This window comes from Chiloscyllium punctatum, chromosome 29 (assembly GCF_047496795.1).
Source record: "Chiloscyllium punctatum isolate Juve2018m chromosome 29, sChiPun1.3, whole genome shotgun sequence".
Lineage (NCBI taxonomy): Eukaryota > Metazoa > Chordata > Chondrichthyes > Orectolobiformes > Hemiscylliidae > Chiloscyllium > Chiloscyllium punctatum.
In genome coordinates this window covers 72,177,651-72,201,486 of record NC_092767.1, presented here as the reverse complement: position 1 = coordinate 72,201,486, position 23,836 = coordinate 72,177,651, and the positions used below count along the sequence as shown (strand labels likewise).

Here is a 23,836-nt window from a genome sequence, read left to right as displayed (position 1 = left end):
ACCATGAATGGGCGGCATGGTGGCTCAGTGGTTAGCACTGCAGGCCCAAGGCACCAGGGCCCCAGGTTTGATTCCAGCCTTGGGTGACTGTCTGTGTGGAGTTTGCACATTGTGTCTGTGTGGGATTCCTCTGGGTGCTCCAGTTTCCTCCCACAGTCCAAAGATGTGCAGGTTAGGTGAATTGGCCATGCTAAATTGCCCATAGTGCTAGGTGCATTAGACAGAGGGAAATGGGTCTGGGTGGGTTACTCTTAGGAGGGCCGGTGTGGACTGGTTGGGCTGAAGGGCCTGTTTCCACACTGTAGGTAATCTAATCGATTGTTGGAAACACCCATTTGGTTCCCTAATGCCTTTTAGGGAAAGAAACTGCCATCCTTACCTGGTCTGGGCCTACACGTAACTCCAGACCCACAGCGATGTGCTTGACTCTTAACTCATCCCTGTGGGCAATTAGGGATAGGGCAATAAAGGCTGGCCCCGCCAGAGACACCCTCATCTTGTGAATGAATAATAATGATGGCCATTCAGCCTCTCAAGTCCCATCATTCCACTGGCTTGTGACTGATCTGATCAGGGCCTTAATGCCACGTTCCCAATTACTCTTGGCTCCTCGATGAATCAAAATTAGTGTTGTATGTATCCCACAGGCCTCTGCTTTCTGAGGTAGAGAATTCCACAGATTGTAGTGGGAGAAGGGGAATGATAAGAGGGTCAGACTCCTGAGCCCCTGTTGAAAGTCCAACAAGATGTCCCAGCATTGCTTCACCAGCCCAGGTTCTCCCTGCTACATTCCTCTGAGTCCATTTGCATATCCACAGTCTACTCCCAGCACCTTTCTCCTGTTCCCCTCTCCCAACTCATCTGGTTGAATTAGCCAATCGAGTCTCAAAGGCCCATTCCCTGATTGCCATGACCAAATACCCCCATTTCACGCTCCATCACCGCTGCTCTAGGTTCATCTCCCTCTCATTCCATGCCACATCCCCAGCCCTTAAGAAACAGGAGCAGGAGTAGGCCATTCCACCCATTCAGCCTGCCCCCCCCACCCCCATTCAATAGGATCATGGCTGATCCGACGTTCCCCACGTTCACTTTCCTGCCCTTTCCCTTTGATTCCCCGACTGTTCCAGAATCAATCTCAGCCTTAAACATACACAAGGACTCTGTCCCCCGCAGCTCTCTGTGGCAAGGGATTCCAAACACTCACAGCACTCTGAGAGAAGAAATTCCTCCTCATCTCAGTCACAAGTTGGTGCCTCTTCAGACTGTTCCTCCCCTCGTCCTGTAAACCACCATCATGTATATTCATTAATGGAGACTGTGCTGCTGTGATTTGATTTTATTGTTGTCCTGTGTACCGAGATACAGTGAAAAGTATTGTTTTGAATGCTATCCAGCCAAATCCTACCTTACATAAGTACCTGAGGGTAATAGAACAGAATGCAGAATATAGTGTTACATCTACAGAGAAGATGCCAGTGAAAGATTAACTCTTAATGTATGAGAGGTCCATTCATCAGCCTGATAACAGCGAGGAAGAAGCTGTTCTTGATGCTGTTGGAACGTGTTTTCAAACTTTTGTATCTTCTGCCCAATGGAAGAGGGTGGGAGAGAGTATAACCAGATGGGAGGGGTCTATGATGATGTTGGCTGCCTTCCCGAGGCAGTGGGAAGTGTAGGCGGAGTCAGTGGGTGGGAGGCTGGTGATAGACTGGGCTGTGTTCACATCTCTCTGCAGTTTCTTACGATCTTGGGCAGAGCAGTTGCCATATCACGTCGTCCGGATGCATCCGGATAGGATGCTTTCTGTGGTACACCTATAACAGCAATTGTAGACATGCCAAATGTTCGTAGCCTCCTGAGGAAGTAAGGTGTTGGTGTGCTTTCTTAACCTTGGCTTCGATGTGGATGGATCGGGACGGATTGTTGGTGATATTTATGCCTCGGAACTTGAAGCTCTTGACCATCTCCACCTCAGCACCATTGATACAGACAGACCATCACTGGGCTAGTGATCCAGAGACCCAGGTTAATGTCCTGGAAATATCAGGACAAATCCTACAGGTACAATTTGTGACTACTACGTACTGGTCTGACTTGCACTACATATTTCAAAGTGGAGCTCCAATCTGTCCACTTTCAAATATGACGCTGTGTTTTTTTTATCCTTGGTAGAATCTGAGCTCAATTAATTAAATTGGAAGCTAGCCTCAGCAATGGTGACCATGACAAGTATCATAAAGCAAAACAAAAATCTAGTTCACAAATGCACTTAGAGTCAAAGAGAGTTATAGAATCATCCAGCACAGAAAGACCCTTCAGTCCAACCAGTCCATGCCGACCATAATCCCAAACTAAATTAGTTCCACCTACTTGCACTTGGCTTATATCCTTCCAAACATTTCCTATTCATGAACTTATCCAAATATCTTTTCAATGGTGTAACGGAAGTTCATTCCACACATGAATCACTCTCTGTATAAAAAAGTTGCCCCTCATGTCCTTTTTAAATCTTTCTCCTCTCACCTTAAAAATACGACCCCTAGTTTTGAACTCCCCCACCCTAGGGATACAGCCCTTGTCATTCACCCTATTCATGCCCCTCATGATTTGATAAACCTCAATAAGGTCACCCCTCAACAGCCTACGCTCCAGTGAAAAAAAGTCCCACTCTATCCTGTCTATTTTTATGCCTCAAACCTTCCATTCCTGACAACATCCTGATACCCTCTCTATGTTTCATAATGTTTAAAATCACCAGGTTATAGTCCAACAGGTTTATTTGGAAGTACGAGCTTTTGAAGCGTTGCTCCTTTATCAGGTAACTGGGCGGCATGGTGGCTAGCACTGCTACCTCACAGCGCCAGAAACCTGGGTTCAATTCCCACCTCAGGTGACTCTCTGTGTGGAGTTTGCACATTGTCTGTGTGGGTGTGCTCCGGTTTCCTCCCACAATCCAAAAATGTGCAGGTTAGGTAGATTGCCATGCTAAATTGCCTGTAGTGTTAGGTGAAGGGGTAAATGTAGGGGAATGGGTCTGGGTGGGTTGTGTGTTGGTGTGGACTTGTTGGGCTGAAGGGCCTGTTTCCACACTGTAAGTAATCTAATCTAACTGTGGAGCAGGATCATTAGACACAGAATATATAGCAAAAGATCACAGTGTCATGCAATTAAATCATTCAATATATTGTTTTAATTGTGTGTCACTGTGAGCTTTTGCTATGAATTTTGCTATGAATAACGATCCTGCCCCACTCGTTACCTGATGAAGGAGCAGTGCTCTGAAAGCTAGTGCTTCCAAATAAACCTGTTGGACTATAAACTGGGGTTGTGTGATTTTTAACTTTGTCCACCCCAGTCCAACACCGGCATCTCCACACCATGTCTAATAACACCCATCCTATAACAGGGCGACCAGAACTGGACATAGTATTCCAGAAGAGGCCACACCAATGTCATGTACAACCTCAACTTCTCATCTGAACCCTGACACTCAATAGTCTGAGCAATGAAGGCAAGCATGCCAAACGCCTTTCTAACCTCTCTGTCTATCTGCAGCACAGACTTCAAAGAATTATGTCCCTGAATCCCTAGGTCTCTCTATTTAACAACATTACTCATGGTCCTACCATCAATTGGATAAGTCTTAATCAGGGAAGGAAACCTGCTAGGTTTACCTGGTCTGGCCTATGACTCCAGACCCACGGGCTGTTCCATGTGCACTCCCCTTCAATTAGAGATGCACTACAAATGCTGACCTTGCTGGCAATGCCTGTATTCCATGAAAGAATTTGAAACGCTCAACATGGCTTCTCAAGCTTGGTCTCATTTGCACAGCCCCACACTTCCCATCTTGTCCACCTCTTCCCAAGTTTGATTTCCCTGAGCTCCCCCAGTTCCATTACCTGAATACCAAACCCCTAGACAACAACAACTTGCTTTTACACAGCACCTTTAAAGTGGTGAATCATCCCAAGGTGCTTCCTGGGAGCACCATTGAGTACAATTTGACGGATTGTCCCTAATGAGACAAAAAAACCCAAAGGACAGCAGATGCTGGAAATCAGAAACAAAATCGGAAATTGTTGGAAGAAAAAACTCAGCAGGTCTGGCAGCATCTGTGGATGGAAGGCAGAGTTAACAGTTTGTTCACAAAGTTAACACACCGCCGTGTCCCCTAGCCAACATCTCTGTCTCAGGCTTACTACAGTGCTCCAGCTTAGCACAAGTTGGAAGAACAGCATTTCATTTTCCACTGTGGAACCCTGCAACCTTCAGGACTCAATATTGAATTCAATAACTTTACGACCTGAGCAACTTCTCCCATGTCCTTATCCCAACCCCCACATATCAAGCCTTGTCATCATATGGGCTGCTACCACAACACTACCCATCATCAGCCACTAATGGACTTCATTTGCAGCTATTCATTCTCCCAGGCTGATCTTTACTCACTCCTTTGTCTGCCCAACTGTTTTTTTCTCTCTCTCTGGGCTCCATCTCCACCTACTGTTTACTCCTTCCCCCGCCACAGCCATCTTCAACATGTGTACCAACCTTTCCCCAGATATAATCAATTCTGAGGAAAGGTGACTAGACCCAAAAACATTAACCCTGCTTTCTCTCCACAGATGCTGGCAGGCCTGCTGAGTTTTTCCGGCAATTTCAGATTTTGTGCCTTATGAGTCAATTGGTTTGGAAAATATAGTCAAAGAAGTGAATTTTGCCCATTGCCTTGAAGGAGGTCAGAGGCATGGAGTTTTAGGGAGGGAATTCTTGAGCCTACGGCCCAAGCTGCTGAAGGCACAAGCACCAATGAGTGAATGAGCAAAGGGCTAGAATTGGAGGAGCACAGAGATGTTAGACAGAGGGGGCAAGGGTAAGGAGAGATGTGTGAACAACGATGAAGTTGGATGTCACATGACACCCGGTTATATACTAACAGTTTATTTGAAATCACAAGCTTTTGGAGCGCTGCTCCTTTGTCAGGTCAAATGTTGATATACATGATTTTCTTGGAGATCCTCTCCACTTTGAGCCGGCAGTTTGTAGCCATGATGTGGAGGTGCCAGTGTTGGACTGGGGTGGACAAAGTCAGATGTCATAAGATACCAGGTTATAGTCCACCAGGTTTATTTGAAATCACAAGCTGCTCAAAACAAAGATAAGCATTTTAAATAGATGGTCCATTCCCTCTTAACAATTAACTTCATCTGATTAGTGAGAGGGCTGTTGTGATGCAGTGGTACTGTCCCTAACTATGAGCCAGGAGACCCAAGTTTAAACCCCACCTCCTCCAGAGATGCATAATAGCATCTCTGAACATGCTGATTAGAAAATTAACTCATCTGGTTAGTTCAGTCGCAATTTCTGGAATTGCATCTGAAAGACAAATAAGTTCAAAACTTTGTGGCCAACTTTGTCCAACAGCGCTCTCTGCTGCACAAGTGGAATTTCTATCGGCAGACTGGATGGGTCACAAACCCTTTAAGGGACTTGCTATGGGAACTAACCACTGGAGACATTTACCGAAATGTATTAAAACATAAGCAATGCAATTCATCATTTAGAAATGAAAACAACAATTCTCAATGACCTTTGTGTTTGAAAGGGAAATAATAAAAATAGCTATCTTCGTGCCCCCCCCCCATTCAAGTGGATTAACCCAAAGTTCAGCTTAAAGATTTCCCTTGAGGCTGCACCATTCCATTTTTATAGGGGGGAACAGATGATGATAAGAATATACAGCAAATACATTTTGTGAACAGCTGAAATTACATTGTGAGCCCAACTTAACAATAATAATCATTAATATTATGAAACACGTGTCGGATGTAGACGTTTTTCTTCGGTAAGAGAGATATGAGTCAGTTCGATGGAGGTGGACAAGTGAGGGAGCTGGAGATTGTTTCATTAGGAGCTGAGGGGGGTGGACGTTTGTGCTGAATCTAAATAAACGTTGTCAGAGGCTGGGAACGCCGTCCGCTGTATTTAAGAGAAGTTTATAAACCGAGAAAAGTTTGTTCCGCGGTGTAGGGTTGGTTGTAAATGTTGATATTGTCGACATGGGGGAAAAGGCAAGACTTGAACTCCCCCCCCTCTCCCCCACTGGGTGAGCGATGGTTCGGTCGGGTCAAAGGTCGGCACGTGGTTGCCCGGGGAGACGGCCCTGGTCCTCGCCGCCGCCGCCGCCGCCTCGGCCACGGGATGGAGCGGGAGCGCTGGGCCGTGTCCAGCAGCGAGGGGAGTGATATCGAGAGCCCTGACACACCGCCCCGAGGCCGCCACCTGGAGCCGCTACCAGGTGAGGAGCCCGAGGCCGAGCCCTGCTCACCCGCCTCATGGAGGCACCGGGACCGGGGGACTGTTAATGGGGACGGACTGACACCCTCCCCCTGGGGGGGGGACTGTTAATGGGGACGGACTGACACCCTCCCCCTGGGGGGGGACTGTTAATGGGGATGGACTGACACCCTCCCCCTGGGGGGGAACTGTTAATGGGGACGGACTGACACCCTCCCCCTGGGGGGGGACTGTTAATGGGGACGGACTGACACCCTCCCCCTGGGGGGGGACTGTTAATGGGGATGGACTGACACCCTACCCTGGGGCGACTGTTAATGGGGACAGACTGATACCCTCCCCTGGGGGGGGGGGGGGGGGGGACTGTTAATGGGGACGGACTGACACCCTCCCCTGGGGGGTGGGGACCGTTAATGGGGACGGACTGACACCCTCCCCCTGGGGGGGAACTGTTAATGGGGACGGACTGACACCCTCCCCCTGGGGGGGAACTGTTAATGGGGACGGACTGACACCCTACCCTGGGGCGACTGTTAATGGGGACAGACTGATACCCTCCCCTGGGGGGGGGGGGGGGGGGGACTGTTAATGGGGACGGACTGACACCCTCCCCTGGGGGGGGGACTGTTAATGGGGACGGACTGACACCCTCCCCTGGGGGGGTGGGGACTGTTAATGGGGATGGACCCCAAATCCCTTATTCACTTGGGAGACAGAAAAGGGACGGATGAGAAACCTCCAAAGGTTCATAAAATCATGAGAGGCGTATATAAGGTGATTGAAGGAAAGTCTTTTCCCTAGGGTGGGGGATTTCAAGACTAGGGAGGTGTGTTTTTAAGACGAAGGGAGAGAGACTTAGAAAAGACAAGGGTCACCTTTTGTTTTTGCATGGAGGGTGGTTCGTCTGTGGAATGAGCATCCACAGGAAGTGGTGAATGCGGGTACAGTTACAACATTTAAAAGACATTTAGATAACTACTTGAGTGAGAAATGTTTGGGGGGATATGGACTGAACAGGCAGGTAGGACTGTTTATTTTGGGATTATGGTTGGCATGGAGTAGTTGGACTGGAGGGTCGGTTTCTGTGTTGTATGATTCCTCCTCCTGTGTTGGCTGCAAACTCTCACTCCTTTTGCTGTCTCTTTACATTTTGAGTCCAGTCACCCTTCTTCAGAGCTGCACTCCATGTCAACTCTGCTTTCTCTTGCCAGACCTGCTGAGTTTCTCTCCAGCCACTTCTGTCTTTGACTTAAAGACTGAGGCTGTTTTACTTGTCCTTTCAGGGCCTGCTAGGGTGACAAAGTTTCAGTGTCCATCGGAATTTACCCCATGTCCACAGGCAACATCATGTGAGCTCAAGCCGGAGAAAGTGAACGACCCCTCCACAGAACTGTGGCTCATCAAAGCACCCACGGACTTCGATCCACATAGGTGAGCCCGCAGAGCATTGAATGACCTGCGAACCTCTCGTTTTAAAATCTCTATGGGTCAGTGCACCCAAAACATTAACTCTGATTTCTCTTCATAGATCTGCTGAGCTTTTCCTCCATTTGCAGTTTTTGTCTCTCGTTTTAAAGCAATGTTATGATAACACTTAGTCACATACTCATGAAGGGGTAAGATGGTGGCACAGTAGTAATCCAGAGGCCTGGGAAAACCGGTTTGAATCCTGTCAGGACTTGTGAAACTTGAATTCAACTAAAAATCACAAACAAGGAAAAGGCACATCTACCAGCATCTGCGGAGAGCAATAGAGTTAATGTTTCAAATCTGGTGTAAGTTCAGAATAAAATCTGTAAGTGGAAGCTCGTCCCAGTGATGGCGATCACAAAATTATCGTTAGTTGTGGTAAAATACACCTTATTCACGAAAGCCTTTTTTAGGGAAGGACACCTGCCCTTGTCTGGTCTGGTCTGTACCTAACTCCAGACCCACATTTCAATGGCCTTCTGAAATGGCTGAGCAAGCCACCCAGTCATAGAGCCGTACAGCACGGAAACAGACCCTTCGGTCCAACCCACCCATGCTGACCAGATTTCCTAAACTGATCTCATCCCGTTTGCCAGCACTTGGCCCATATCCCTTTAAACCCTTCCTATTCATATATTCTTCCAGACGCCTTTCAAATGTTCAGGGTCGAGAGTACGGTGCTGGAAAACACAGCAGGTCAGGCAGCATCCGAGGAGCAGGAGAATCGACACTTCGGGCAAAAGCCCTTCATCAGGAATGAGGGTCGTGGACTTGGGGTGCTGAGAGATAAATGGAAGGGGGATGGGGTTGGGGGCAAGGTAGCTGAGAAAGCAATAGGTGGCTGAAGGTGAGGAAGGAGGAGATAGGTCGGGGGGTGTGGAGTGGGTAAATGGGAAAGGTGATGAACAGGTCTGGAGGGCAGTGCCAAATGGAGGCTTGGGACCAAGATGATCTGGGTGGAGGGGAAATGAGGAAACTGTTGAAATCCACATTGATCTCATGTGGTTGCAGGGTCCCAAGGTGAAATATGAGGCGTTCTTCCTCCAGGCACGGGTGGTAATGGTTTAACGGCGGACGAGGCCCGAGACCTGCATGTCTTTGGAGTGGCAGGGGACGTTGAAGTGTTCAGCCACAGGGCAATGGGGTTGGTCAGTGCAGGTGTCCCAGAGATGTTGTCTGAAACAATCTGCAAGAGGGTGTCCTGTCTCCCCGATGTAAAGGAGACTACATCGGGTGCAATGTAGTAGATGACATTGGGAGAGGTACAAGTAAATTCCTGACGGATGTGGAAGGATCCTTTGAGGCATTGGATGGAGGTGAGGGGAGTGGTGTGGGTGCAGGTTTTGCACTTCCTGCGGTGGCTGGGGAAGGTGCCAGGAGTGGGGTGGGGGCCATGGACCTGACGAGGGAGTTGTGTAGAGAATGGTCTTTCCGGAACGCTGATAGGGGTGGGAAAGGAAATATATCTTTGGTGGGGTCCATTTGGAGGTAGCAGAAGTGGTGTAGGATGATGCGATGTTTGCAGAGGTTGGTGGGGTGAAAGATTTGAACTGGGGAGTGGTTCTGTCCTTGATGGGTTGGGAGGTGTGGGTTCAAGGGCAGTGGTGTGAGAAGTGGAGGAGATGGGCTGGAGGGCACCGTCGAACACGTGGGAAGGGAAATTGCGATCTTGGAAGAAGGTGGCCACCTGTAATTTTCTAAGATGGAATTGGTCATTCTGGGAACAGATGCAGCAGAGGCGGATGAATTGGGAATAAGGCTTGGTGATTTTACAGATGGTAGGGTGGGAGGAGGTGGGCTTGTAGTAGAAATGTTGTCATTGTACTAGCCTCCCTCACTTCCCCTGGCAGCTCATTCCATACACTCATCACACTCTGCTTGAAAAAGTTGCCCTTTAGGTCCCTTTTATATCTTTTTCCTCTCACTCTAAACCTCTGCCCTCTAGTTCTGAACTCCCCCATCCCAGGGTAAAGACATTGTTTATTTATCCTATCCATGCCCCTCATAATTTTATAAACCTCTCTAAAAGGTCACCCCTCAGCCTTCAACGCTCCAGGGAAAACAGCCCCAGCCGATTCAGCCTCTCCCTGTAGCTCAAACCCTCCAACCCTGGCACCATCCTTGTAAATCTTTTCTGAACCCTTTCAAGTTTCACAACATCCTTCCTATAGCAGGGAGACCAGAACTGAATGCAGTATTCCAAAAGTGGCCTAACCAAGGTTCATTACAGCAACAATATGACCTTCCAACTCCTGTACTCATGGGCAGAGATGAATGGTTGACAAATGTCTGGTCACCTGAAAGGATAAGTTATTTGAGTGGGTGTCAGCTATAGCGCTTGTATTCTGAAGAAGGGTCACTTGACCCAAATTGTTACCTCTGATTTCTCTCCACATATGTTACCAGACCTACTGAAATTTTCCAGCACTTTCTTTTGGTTTTTACTTAAATGGGTGTTAGCTATAGCACTTCCCACTCTTCATTCAGAATGGTTTGTGTACTGCAAAGGGAGTGCTGCATGTGCTCTGGTTTCCTTCCACAATCCGAAGATGTGCAGGTTAGGGTGGATTGGCTGTGCTCAACTGTCTTGTCGTGCCCAGGGATGTGCAGGCTTGGTGGGTTAGCCACGGGAAATGCAGGGTTACAGGGATAGGGTAAAGGGGTGGGTCTGGGTGGGATGCTCTTCACAGGCTCGGTGTGGACTCAGTAGGCCAAATGACCTGCCCCCACACTGTAGGGATTATGTAATTTTGATATAATTTTATAAATGCAAAAGGGCCCATGGCACTAATCCAAAGAACAAGGGAGTTCTCCCTAGTGCCCTGGCTAATACTCAATGTCATCAAAAGGATTTGTCCAGTAAACGTCACTTTATTTTTTGGGAGCTTGCTGTGCACAGACTGACGGCTGTGTTTCCTACAACAGTAACGATACGTGAAAAGCATTTCATGGCTGTGTTGTGGGATGTCCAACTAGCTTGAAAGGCACTACATAAACACACGTTGGTTACTTGGCACTTCAGAGCAGAGAGAGATGTGATTGTATTTGTAGTTGGATCTAACTCCCCAGTATTTTCGTTTCTTTTCCGCTCTTTCAGTTTCTCTGGAAGGAAGATCCCGTTGGTTGGTTTTCAGACTCTTCGGTCGAAGAGGTGCAAGGACAAACTTTATAACGTGTTTGGCACGCCCAGAGGAGCAGGAGGAGTCTGCCTGGTCTTCCCATCAGGCACACAGGGCTGCCCGCCATTCGCAGGTTCTGTCACTATTGGCGAGAGTTGGGAGGACACTGGCAGCAGTGAGCCACGCTCTATCCCCACCAGTCCAGCTCCCAGCATCCCGCCAGGCCTGAAGCTGAGGTTCCAGCCTTTTGGTGCTGCCTCACCCTGCCGGCTAACAGCCACCCCACCGGAGCGCGACGATACAGGGGAGCCGAAGGCCAAGAGGAGGAAGCGGCTGAAAGGAAAGGTAGCAGTCAGTGGGGACGAGCCTGACCATACAGCAGTGGCCGGCACTCCGAGAAAGAAAAAGAGCAAACGAGACCAGGAGGAAGCTAGCTTCGAACACTCCGAGACTGAGATGCCAGGACCCAAGAACCGAAAGCAGGAGAAGAGGAGGAGGAAAGAGAGAGAGATCCCACAGACTGCGCCCCCCAAGGTGAGTAAGAGTCACAAGAAGAAAAAGAAGCATAAATCTTAATTGTTCACTGGAACTCCTGAGGACATTACCCATTCAGAAAGATTACGTCAAGCCATTTACAGTAAACTGTATGGTAAACAGGCTATGCTGAACTGCGATGTATTTAAGAAACTGTCCTTTTCTGTCCGAGTGCACATTTGAGAATTCCAAGGTGTTGGAAGATTTCAAGTGAAAGCAGACCCAGGTTTCTGTCGAGACGCAGAAGCGTGCTGTTCTGTACTCAGCACTCTCCAGAACATCCTCCTTTTGAGACTGCAACACCTGTCCCCCATGCAATCCTTTTGTATACTGAAGAATGTGTATTTTTTTTTTAAAAAGAAGAATAAATCTGTCATTTGGAATACAGAATTGTAGCAGTCAAGGCTGAACACACTGACTCTTTCTCCTTCGTTTCTGCTGTGCTGGGGTCTCTCCAGCCAAGTGTTGGGTAACTAAGACAGGCAAGATCCAGCCCTGTTTAAACAGAGGTTGACTCCACTGCAGGGATCTGCCTTATGGGAAAGGCTGGGCCTATCCTGACAGGCATCAAAAGATGATTCAGAGGGAGATGATTCTGATGCTGCAGAGACCTTCCCTCTTGCGGAGAAATTCTGGCACAGTTTCCAAATAAGGGGTCTCCCATATAAAATGGAAATGTGGATTTTTTTCTCAGGATTGTTGGTGTTTGGATAGAGTCTGGATCATTGTCAAACACAGACTTGAATATTTATTTTTGCTAGAAATGGGAATTTCTTTTTTATTCACTTGTGGGATAAGGGTTTCACTGGCTAGGGCAGCATTTATTGCCCAACCCTAACATCCCAGAGGGCAGTTCAGAGTCAACCACGTTGCTGTGGGTCGGGAGTCAGGTGTAGGTCAGACCAGGTAAGGATAGCAGTTTCCTTCCTTTAAAGGACATTAGTGACCCAGATGGGTTTTTTTTTGAACAATCATGGCCAGCATTAGAACTCTTAATTCCAGATTTTTATTGAATTCCAATTCCACCATCTGCCATGTAGGATTCAAACCTGGATCTCCAGAACATTACCCCGGTCTCCGGATTAACAGTCCGGCGATAATATCACTCTCAAGGTCCTAGTCAGATCAGTGGTTACCTAGGTCGGTATTTATTTGGGGTTGTGGGTGTTGCTGACAAGACCAATATTTCTTGCTGGGGAGAAGGAAGAATCGTTATTAATAATTAGTAAGGGTACAGGACATGGAGAAGCAGTGTAGACCAGAAGATTAATAAAATACTCAAAGCAAGCAGTGAGCCTAGTGTGAGGGAGCTACATTTTGAGGGATGCTCAGTTTTGTTATTACCCTTGAGACAGTCTATTAAAGAGGACATCACTGCAGCTGGACCACAGCAATGCTCAGCTCAACGTCTTCACTCTTTCACAGGTAATGTCACCAACACCTTTTGTTCAAAGCTTAAAGAACCCAGGAATAAATCATTATTGTTAAGAATCATTTTAATTAATTATTTGTACACTGATCTTAAGACCTTCCAATTAATAGAAGACAGCATACAAAACTCAAGTCTATAAACCAATACTGTTGGAAACCCAAACTGTGGGTTTTCAAATCTCCAAACGTCGATAATCAAACAGCCCTTTACTGTCCCAATACCTGAGCAGCTATTGGAGATCAGACAATGGCCACTAACCATGTGGTGCCTCCCTCCACTTGCTGCCTTTTGCAGATTTGGCACTGATTTTCCTGTTGACTCCCAGCTTCCCTCCAGCTTGCACACTTTGTTCGGATGCAGAAGGAGATGCATCGAAAGTGTTGGTTTTGCAGGGCTGGGGTGATTGGATTTTGATCCTGCCCTAGTCTAACACTGAATCTTAACATCCCAATAAGCTCCCTCTAAATCGCTGGTTTCCAATCCTGCTGATTGTGGGATCACTTCTGCCCTTAAAACGAGAGGGTTTTCTCATACAAAATGAGGGGGGGGGGGGGGAGATGGTGAAGGTTTGAATGGAAGGAGCAGGAAGACAATGGAGTGAGAAACGTTGCTTGAGGTAGTCGTTTGCAGATTGGGCATTATGGAGGTGTACTGGATTATTCCCACTCTTGAATCCCAATACCATCAGGCAACCTGGTCCTGTTCTCTGCCATCCCCACGCTCCAACCCAAACAAGGAGCAAGATGTACTGCAATGGGGAATGGAAAACTGTGGCTGAATATCCACTGGAACCAACCCTGTCCATCCATCTACCACAGTCCTGGCCACAAGAGACTAATTCAGAAATGGGTCCAGATATCAAAACTGGGATCTTTAGCCCCCATGTGGCTCACCCAGGAAGCGACAATGCAACAGAAGATTGGGTGTGACACAGAGTCCTTGGTTATGGGAGGGAAGGTGAGACGGTCAGTCCACATTCCTCTGACCATTCGAGGGCCTGTCCAGCTCTGAGGTCATCAGTTTCTTCATCCAGCAGCTGGTGGAATGTGCCGCCGCATCCTTTTTGCGCTTGAACTTCTCACCGCACGTCCCACAGGGGTAGAGGTGGCTCTCGAGGTGCCGTTCCAGCTCTGGCGCGCCCCGGAAGATCTCGAAGCAGACCCGGCAGAGGACCTGGCCCCGGGAGAGGTGGCTGGCCATGTGGCGCAGGTGGCCGTGCTTGCGGTAGCTGCCCTGGCCGCACAGCCGGCAGGCGTAGCGGGAGTCGCCGGCGTGGGTGGTGGCATGGAGCCGCAGCTCGAGCTCTCTCGGGAACTCCTGCCCGCACGCCCGGCACGTGAACCTCCCAACCTCGCTGTGGGTGGCCGTGTGCTCTGCCAAGTGGCCTCGCTGCAGGAAGGCCTTGCCGCAGATCTGGCAGGAGTGTTTGCGTGGCCCACTGTGTTTGCCAGGCCCGGAGGTCACGGTCTTGGCGGGACGCCGCCGCTGCTGCTGCTTCCCCTGCCCGGCCTCCGTGCCCTTCTTGTGGCCAGGCGCCCGTGACTGCTTGGCCGCTTTCTGCCCTTTCTTGCCACGCCCAGGCACTGCCCCCCTGGACAGCGCGTGGTCCAACACCGGGGTCCTCTCCCACCCCGGGTGGCTGGGTTGCTGCCTGCCGTTGGGCCGAGCGTGGCACACGCCACTCTCTGTCCTGCAGCACTGTGAGGGGGCACGGGCACACTCCGCCTTCCCCTGGGCCTTGGTCTGGCTGCGAGCCGGGGCTCTCCCCTCAGCCGGGCAGCAGGCCTGGCAGCTCCACGCCCTCCCCGGGACCCGGGCGCGAGGCCTCCCCTCGTCTTCACTGGGCACTGGACTGGGGCTGTCTGAGCTGGAGGTGCTGCCCTCTCCCTCGCTGGAGCTGCTGAAGGAGCCCTCGTCGTCGTCGTCGTCGTCCTCCGGGTTCTCCAGCACCAGGTCGTCGTCGCCCGGGAAACGCACCTCGCCCTCCTCCAGCTCATAGTCCTCTGGGGGGCCCAACCCCGGGGAGACCCCAGCCTCTGGCTCCCCTCCTCCACCCACCCTCACCACCGTGATGCCGCTGAGCTCCAGCAGCAGGGGGTTCCCCTGCCCTGGGGTCCCCACCTCTTCCTGCTCGGGGGCCTCCACCTTCAGCCTCTTCATGCCACCGGCCCCCTGCTCCTCAGGGAGGCCTCCATCCCCCTCCCACCTCCTCTCGGGTGCCTCCTGCTTCACCTCGGGGGTGGGGCTGCGTGGGTCTGCCCCCTGGCCGCTCCCTGCACCCCAGCCCTGGCCCCTCCCACGCAGGCAGCCGGGGAGGTGTTCCTGCAAACCGCGGGGCTGCTCGAAGGCCAGGCCGCAGAGGGGGCAGCACAGCCTGGGGGGACTGGGCGGACCCTCCACACCCTCCCCCCACGGCCCTTCCGGCGTTTCGGACTTGACGGTGACTGGGAGTTGCTGTTGGTGCTGCTGCTGCTGCTGCTGCTCTGTGGTGTCCTCCGGCCTGCTCCTGTCCCAGGGCCGCAGCTCCACCCCGAAGACCAGCGGCTCGCCCTTGCCACCCTCCGAGACCTGAGGAGGAGCCACTGCCGCCTCCTCGCTGCCCCCGGCGGAGAAGCGGGGAGCGCCGTAGAGCTTCAGGAAGTTGAGGGAGGCCCGGAACTGGTCGGGGTCGGAGGGCAAGGACACCAGGCGGCCGGTGTACATCAGCTGGAGGATCAGGTCGAAGTGGTCAGGGCTGACGGCCTGCGAGCTCAGGCACACCTGGGACGCCTCCCCCGGCTGATTCACAAAGAGCTTGTGGAAATAGGAGCTGCAGGCTGCGAGCACCACGCGGTGCGCCCGAAAGTGTACGTCACCCACTGTGATGGAGCAGTCGCAAAGGAAGCCATACTCCAGCTGGCAGCACAACTGCTGTAACACGTGGTCGCTGTGTCTGGCCAGCTGCATCCTGCCCGCCACCTGTAACACAACCACATGTGCCACACTTAGTACACTCCCCCAGAAGAAAACATCTCTGACCCCCCCCCCCCCCCCGTAAGAAAACTTTCACTTCATCTCCAACATTCCTGAAGACTCGACCTGTTCCTACAGACTCAACCTCTTCCTACGAACCTGCACCCCAAGGTCTCTCTAAGGGAAGAGGAGGGCCTAGTGCTACTATCACTGGACCATTAATCCAGAGACCCAGATAATGTTCTGGACACCCAGGTTCAAGTCCTGCCGTGGCAAGATGGTGCAATTTGAATTCAATTAAAAATCTGGAATTAAGAGTCTAATGGTGGCCATGAATCTATTGTCAATTGTTGCAGTAGAACCCATCTGCCTCACCCATGCCCTGTAGAGAAGGGAATGGCCATCCTTTCCTGGGCTGGCCTGTATGTGACTCCAGGCCCATGGCAATTTGGTTGACTCTATTAGGCATGGGGTATTAAATGCTGCTCTGGGAACCTGGGTACAAATCCCACAGTGGATAGGGGAATTTGAATTCCAATAAATGCTGCCCTAGCCAGAGATGCCCACATCCCATGAATGAATGAATTGAAAACTGAAATTACTGGCAGCATCTGTGGTGAGAAAATAAAACCATCCTATTGGGTCCACTGACCCTTTATCAAAACTACAGAATGTTCAGGGGGAGTTGGTTTAGATCCCATGAATGGTGTAATTTGAATTCAATACAAAACAAATTCTGGCATTAAAAAGTCAGTTTAATGGCAATGGGTGTTGAGTGTAGTAAAAACCTGTGTGGTTTTCTATGTCCTTTAGGGAAGGGAATCAACTCATACAGTACGGAAGGGAGTCTGTACCATCAAAAGGACACTAGCCCCACTTTCTCATTCCAGACGCATAGCCTTGAATATTAAGACACTTCAGATGTTCTTCCAAGTACAGAGGAACCTCGAATATCGGATTATCTGGCAAGATCGGAAGGTCCTGATGTTCGGCTAAATTATGTGAGCCGGCGTTCAAAGATCCGGAATTTGATTAACTGAATGAAATATTCCCCGCTCGGATAATCAAGATTCCTCTGTACTTTCTAAAGCTCTGCCAGCCTTATCTGGTCTGGCTAACACTTGACTCCTGACTTTTGCCTGCCCTCTCGAAGTTAGGGATGGGCAATAAACAATGGCCTAGCCAGTGACGTGCATTTCCCATCCACGAATAAAATTTAAAAATCCCAAGTTACTTCCGGGAAAGGACAAGCAGACACAAACTGACACCAAGTCACACAAGGAGATGTTAGCTTGACAGAGTTTCGTAGGTGTTTTAGGCCGTTTCTTTAAAAGACAAGAGGTGGAAAGGTTTAAGAAACCCCAGAATTTAACGCCTTGGCAGTAGAAGGCCAATGGTAGAACCAAGAAAATCAGGGATGTTCCACAAGGCAGGAATTAGAGGCATGCAGAGATTTTGGACCATGATTAGGGCTGCAGGAGGTTACAGGGGTCAGGAAGGGTGACCACCTAACCCAGACTTGCCAGGACCACCCTGAATTTGAGGCGTGTATCTGAACTTGCGTCCTGCAGTGTCTGATACTGCTGTGATTTCATTCTTCGTGCACACAGATCGCAGAACTTGGGATCGGAGTACCCGAGAGAATGGGTCGTAATAGGCTACAGTGTTGGTACAACAAGTAATTAGAAAAACTAACAGAATACCGACACTAATTACAGAAAGAATAAAACATAAAATTCGGGAAGTTTAACTTCAGTGGTGGAGAATACTGGTGAGATCACCTCTGGAGTACTGTATACAATGTCAGTGACCTTATCTAAGGAAGTAAATACACTGGGAACAATTCAGGGAAAGTTTATGAGACTGATTTTGGAATAAAGTCACCTCTTGCTCTTCGGAACTCCCAGTGGATACAAGCCAAATCTTATGAGATCAGCCACCCGCTTTTAAAGGATTCATTCACAGGATGTGGCTGTAGCTGCCGAAGAGGCTGAGCAGTGTAAGGCCCTGGGTTTGGGCTTCAGTCTCTGGAGACATGGGTTCAAATCCCACCGCTGCCAATGTTACAAATTAGAGCACTGTTAAGTTGCTTCTTGAACCTTCCTCAGTGACAGAGAAGGCACCTTTTGTGTTATTCTCATTTTAGATGAGTTTGACACCCAAGTGGTATTATCGCTAGCCTATCAATCCAGAGAACGAACCAATGTGCTGGGGACCCAGGTTCAAATCCCACCACAGCAGATGGTTAAAATTAAATTCAATAAAAATTTGGATTTAAGAGTCTAATGATGACCATGAATCCATTGTTGGAAAAACCCATCTGGGTCACTCATGTCCTTTACAGAATACTGGTACAGAATACAGAATCCCTAGCTGATATGTGACTCCAGACCCACAGCAATGGGGTTGACTCTGAACTGCCCTTTGGGCAATAAATGCTGGCCCAGCCAGTGATATCCACATAGGTGAAAGTGAGGACTACAGATGCTGGAGATCAGAGTCAAGATGAGAGGGTGCTGGAAAAGCACAGCAGGTCAGGCAGCATCCGAGGAGCAGGAAAACTGAAGTTTCGGGCAACAGCCCTTCATCAGGAATGAGGCAGGGAGCCTCTGGGTGGAGGGATAAATGGGAGGTCAGAGAGGAGGGTGGAGTGGATAGGTGGGAAGGACGTTTAGCTGGTAGGACAGGTCATGAGGATGGTGCTGAGCTGGCAGGTTGGAACTGGGGTAAGGTGGGGAGAGAGGAAATGAGGAAACTGGTAAAGTCCATGTGCTGTGAATGAATTTTTAAGAAGGGTAGTTTGGCTTATGAGGCTAGACAGGCTGAGCTGTACATTTCTTTTTAAATGGAGGAAGTGCCAGAACTATAACCCAGTATGGAGGAGATGTTTCCCCTTGTGGGAGAATCTGAAACTTCGGTCACTGTTTAAAAATAAAATCGAGATAAGGTGAAACTGTTTCTCACATGAGACTTTGGAACTCTCTCCCTCAAAAGGCACTGGAAGCTGAGCCCTTGGATATTTTCAAGGCAGAAGTAGGATGTTTACCCCCTTTAGTTATCAAGAACCTATCAGGGGTAGGAGACAATGTGGGGTAATCAGATCGTGGGAGGAGGAGACCATTCAGCCCCATGTGCCTGCTCAGCATTCTCAATCATCTGCCTCGTACACCACACTTCCCATAACTCTTGACATCATTATGGATTAGAAATCCATTCATCTCCATCTCGAATGTACATGATAACTGAGCTTCCACTTTGGGCATACATGATTCAAAAGATTCATCACCCTTGGAGTAAAGAGATCCCTCCTCATCTTGGTCCTAAGGGCTGCGTTCACTCCTCAGCAAGGACAAATATAACTCATGAACTTACTGTGTCGATCCCTTTGAGAACATTGCAAGTCAACGAGATCGCTTCAGGTCCTTCAGAACTACAGAGAATACAGTACAGGCCATAGCCCTGATCTTACTGAATGGCAGAACAAACTTGAGGTGCCAAGTGACCTATTCCTGCCCCTAATTCGAAGATTTTAAACTCCCCATTGATATTTCTCTTTACATTCCGTGGTGAGTGTTGCAGAGGTCAATCCTCAGAGGCAGGAGGCACCAAGTTAATCCAGAGGGCTAAACCTCAGGAGAGGGGAGTGGGATTGGGTGAGCTGGGAGAGAAAGAGTAGGCCGGGCCTAGAGATCAGATCACCATATATCTAAGCCCAATTATTGAGGATGTGATGGCCTAATGGTATTATCGCTAAATTGTTAATCCAGACACCCAGGTAACAACCTGGTAATAAATGCTGGTCTAGCCAGTAACACCCACATCCCATGAATGAATTAAAAAGAATTCCAAATTTAAAAAAAATTCCACAGTAGAATCATGGTTCATCATTAAGACTCTTAATTCCATGTTTTTATTGAATTCAAATTCCACCATTTGCTATGGAAGGATTCGAACCTGGGATCCCGGAACATTACCTGGGTCTCTGGATTAACAGTTCACGATAATACACTCAGCCACTGCCTCCCCCAATTTCAGAGTCTAATCATGACTGTAATCCTTCAAAGTTATGGTATGGCTCATTCACACTCATTACAATGACTGGGGAGGTAATGGCCTAGTGGTATTATCACTGGGTTCAAATCCCATGTTATCAAATGGTGAAAGTTGAATTCAATTTTTTTTTTAAAATGCTGAATTTAAGAATCAAATGACCATCAACCCACTGTTAGAAAAACCTACCTGCTTCACTATTGCCGTTTAGGGAAGGAAATTCCAGAACTAGAGGGCATAGGTTTAGGGTGAAAGGGGAAAAATTTAAAAGGGACCTAAGGGCCAACTTTTTCACGCAGTGGGTGGTGTGTGTATGGAATGAGTTGCCAGAGGAAGTGGTTGAGGCTGGTACAATTACAGCATTTATAGTCATAGAGATGTACAGCATGGAAACAGACCCTTTGGTCCAACTCATCCATGCCAGCCAGATATCCCAACCTAATGTAGTCCCACCTGCCATCACCTGGCCCATATCTCTCCAAACCCTTCCTGTTCATATTCCCATCCAGATGCCTTTTAAATATTGGGGTTCAAGAGTGTGGTGCTAGAAAAGCACAGCTCCAAACTCCACTCTGACCTATCACCATTATCCCCACCTTCATCCACCTATCACACTCTCAGCTATCTACCCCCCCCAGCCCATCCCCCTCCCTCTCCCATTTATCTCCACCACCTTGGCTCACAGCCTCATTTCCGATGAAGGGTTTTTGCCCAAAACGTTGATTTTCCTGCTCCTCGGATGCAGCCTGACCTTTGGGAATTGTAATCCACCTTAATCAAATCGAATCTCTACCGTGTGGAAACAGGCCACTTGACCCAACAGGTGCACACCAATCTCCGAAGAGCATCTCACCCAGACCCAGCTCCATCCCTATAACCCTGCATTTCCCGTGGCTCACCCACCTAACCTGTACATTATGGTGCAAGTTAGCACAGCCAATCCACCCTAACTTGCATATAGAGTCATAGAGATGTACAGCACAGAAACAGACCCTTCGGTCCAACTTGTCCATGCCGACCAGATATCCTAACCTAATCTAGTCCCATTTGCCAGCACTCGGCCAATATCCCTCTAAACCCTCCCTGTTCATATACTCATCCAGGTACCTTTTAAATGTTGAAATTGTACCAGCCTCCACCACATCTTCTGGCAATTCATTCCATACACGCACCACCCTCTCAGTGAAAAAATTGCCCCTTTAAAAGGTATCTGGATTGGTATATGAATAGGAAGAGTTTAGAGGGATATGGTCCAAATGCTGGCAAATAGGACTAGATTAGTTTAGAATATCTGATCGGCATTGACAAGTTGGATCGAAGTTGTTTCCGTGCTGTACATCTCTATGACTCTACAAAACTGCCATCCTTACCTGGTCTGGCCTACATATGACTCCAGACCCACAGCAACGTGGTTGACTCTGAACTGCCCTCCAGGCGATTAGGGATGGGCAATAAACACTGGTCTGGAAAGTGATCCCCTCATCCTATGAATGAATGAGAAAAGCTCCTGGCACCATTTTAAGGCCGGTGAGGAAAATCTCTCCCAGGCCAGAGGGATGCATAAGGCTGCTCTAAATAACCATCAGTGTCCCTACCTCTGAGGCAGGAGGCCGACTAGCTCCAGAGGGTGTATGTGGCAGGTTAAACTCACCATCAGCCGCCTCTCCCTCTCCACAGAGACGGCAGCCTGACAATCCCCCCCCCGAGACTTTACCTTTATTCACAACATCCCTGAACAGGTTGATTAGAGATCATCCCCAGTGGCAATCAGACGTTGCCTTGCCCCCACCCGCCTACAAGGCATTCCCCTGGGGCATGGGAGCTGCAGGAAGAGCATTCGACCGACTCACTCTGTCATCGCCATGGCCCATGCAGTTTCCCCATTCTCCACCGCAAAGATTCTGTTTGTAGATTTCAGGGGGCAGCCAAAATTGGGGCTCTCGCAAGTTGACTGCAGTGGGACTATTTTGCAAAATATTTTGTTTAAAAATATATAGTTTTTTATATATATATATATATATATATATATGCAGCTGCTGGAGCGCCCCACAACAACTCACCTCCTTCCCCTCTGCAAATTGATACACAGACGCTGCAAATTGATACAGGCCTCCCGGGCCAACGTTCCAGGCACTTCCGGTCCATCAGCCCGGCCACTAGGGGAGCATGCGCAAACCCCCAACCGCCGCGCCGCCTGCCGGGAGATGTAGTTCCCCCGCTACTGGGTTTGTCGTTCCTCCACTCCCACTCATCGGGGATTGGGAAGCGTGCACTTGCATTGCTGTAGCGCCTCTCACGACCGCTGGGAGGCCCCTTGCAGCCAATAAACTGACCCTTGGAGCTGGAATTTTGGAAAAAGGGAGGAGGGTCGGGAGCGGGTGGTTGCTTGGGATGGGGATGTGGGAACTGATGAGGTGTGCACTGCAAGATCCCACAAATAGGCCTGTGATCTTACAGCGAAAAGGGCTGTTACCAAGAGACCAGCAGATGTACCAAAGCTACTGGTGGCCAATGATGCACCACATGGATTACATTCACTTTGTAGGAAACCTTTCAGCCAATTTAAGTCATACAGCACAGAAACAGATCCTTTGGTCCAACCCATCTGTGCTAAGTTTCCCAAACTGAAATAGTCCCATTTGCCAGCGTTTGGCCCATATCTCTCTCTAAACCTTTCCTGTTCATGTACTGTCCAAATGTCTTTTAAATGTTGTGTGACTGTACCCACATCTACTACTTCCTCTGGCAGTCCATTCCACACACAAACCACCCCGTGTGAAAATGTTGCCTCTTAGGTCCCTTTTAAATCTTTCTCCTCTCACTTTAAAAATATGCCCCTTAGTTTTGAAATCCCTACTTAGTGAAAAGACCCCTGTCATTCACTTTATCTATGCCCCTCACGATTTTATAAATCTCTATAAGATCACCCTCAACCTCTTATGCTGCAATGAAAATAATCCCAGTCTATCCAGCCTCTCCCAATATCTCATTCCCGGCAACGCTGGCCAAACGCTGGGCCAAATTCTGACAAATGGGACTAGTTCAGTTTGGGAATTCCAGGCGGGCCTGTGGAATTCATTGCCATGGAGTGCAGTGGAGGCTGGAACGTTAAATGCCTTCAAGGCAGAGATTGATAAATTCTTGATCTCGCAAAGAATTAAGAGATACGGGGAGAGTGCAGGGAAGTGGGGTTGAAATGCCCATCAGCCATGATTAAATGGCGGATTGGACTCGATGGGCCGAATGGCCTTACTTCCACTCCTATGTCTTATGATCATATAACACCTTGCTAAATCTCTTATGAACCTTCTCTAACTTAATAGTATCCTTCCTGTAACTGGGTGACCAGAACTGGACACAGTACTCCAGAAGAGGCCTCACCAATGTCCTGTACAACCCCAACATGACGTCCCAACTCTAATACTCAAAGGTCTGAGCAATGAAAGCAGGCATGCTAAACGCCCTCTTAACCACCCTGTCTACATGTGATGCAAACTTCAAACAACTGCAAAAGGAAATGACCAGATCATTGAATTGATGTGTCATTGATTGAGGGATGAATATTGTCAGGGCAATGTGGATAACAATCTTCTTGTTGTGACAATACTTTAAGTCATGTCCTGTTTACAGCCACTGACTCCCCCCTCTCATCTTCCTTTTTTTATACTCCATTGCATTTGAAATAAAGGACGCTAGTCCATCTGCCAACCTGTTACCCACTGAACCTGGATGCTAACCTTTCATGATTCATGCACTCGGACACTGCCATCTCCCCTTCCCCCAGTTCCTATGTTCAGTAGCTTCCTGCAGTCTTTCCCTATTTAATAATATTCAGCTCTTCTCCACTTTCTGCCAAAGTGCACACAAGCAGCAGTGACCAGTTAATATGCATTAGCCATGATGACCAAAGAGTCAGGTCCCTGGGGTGGGTCTCCCTCCTCTTCTGTGAGGTAGTGGTATTGCATCATTTGCAACA

At 48.9% G+C, this 23,836-nt stretch overlaps 2 protein-coding genes across 3 annotated transcripts; one reads left to right on the top strand and one right to left on the bottom strand.

Moving 5' to 3' along the window:
- The first annotated feature begins 6,123 nt into the window (after window positions 1–6,123).
- Window positions 6,124–11,836, top strand: polr1g (RNA polymerase I subunit G). Its single transcript, XM_072549390.1, has 3 exons — window positions 6,124–6,304; window positions 7,587–7,734; window positions 10,871–11,836. The coding sequence occupies exons 1-3, from the start codon at window positions 6,208–6,210 to the stop codon at window positions 11,466–11,468; spliced, it is 843 nt and encodes a 280-aa protein (XP_072405491.1). The 5' UTR covers window positions 6,124–6,207; the 3' UTR covers window positions 11,469–11,836.
- Window positions 11,837–12,449: 613 nt separating this feature from the next.
- On the bottom strand, window positions 12,450–22,026 carry LOC140454554 (uncharacterized). 2 transcript variants are annotated; one of them, XM_072549388.1, is made up of 2 exons: window positions 21,711–21,846; window positions 12,450–15,816 (listed from the first exon to the last, which is right to left on the bottom strand). In XM_072549388.1, exons 1-2 carry the CDS (start codon window positions 21,729–21,731, stop codon window positions 13,825–13,827), a joined length of 2,013 nt encoding a protein of 670 aa, XP_072405489.1. In that variant the 5' UTR covers window positions 21,732–21,846; the 3' UTR covers window positions 12,450–13,824. The 2 variants fall into 2 exon arrangements, with proteins under 2 accessions (XP_072405489.1, XP_072405490.1); XM_072549389.1 differs by lacking the exon at window positions 21,711–21,846 and adding an exon at window positions 21,921–22,026 and having other exon boundaries at window positions 12,918–15,816.
- Between the last annotated feature and the right edge of the window lie 1,810 nt (window positions 22,027–23,836).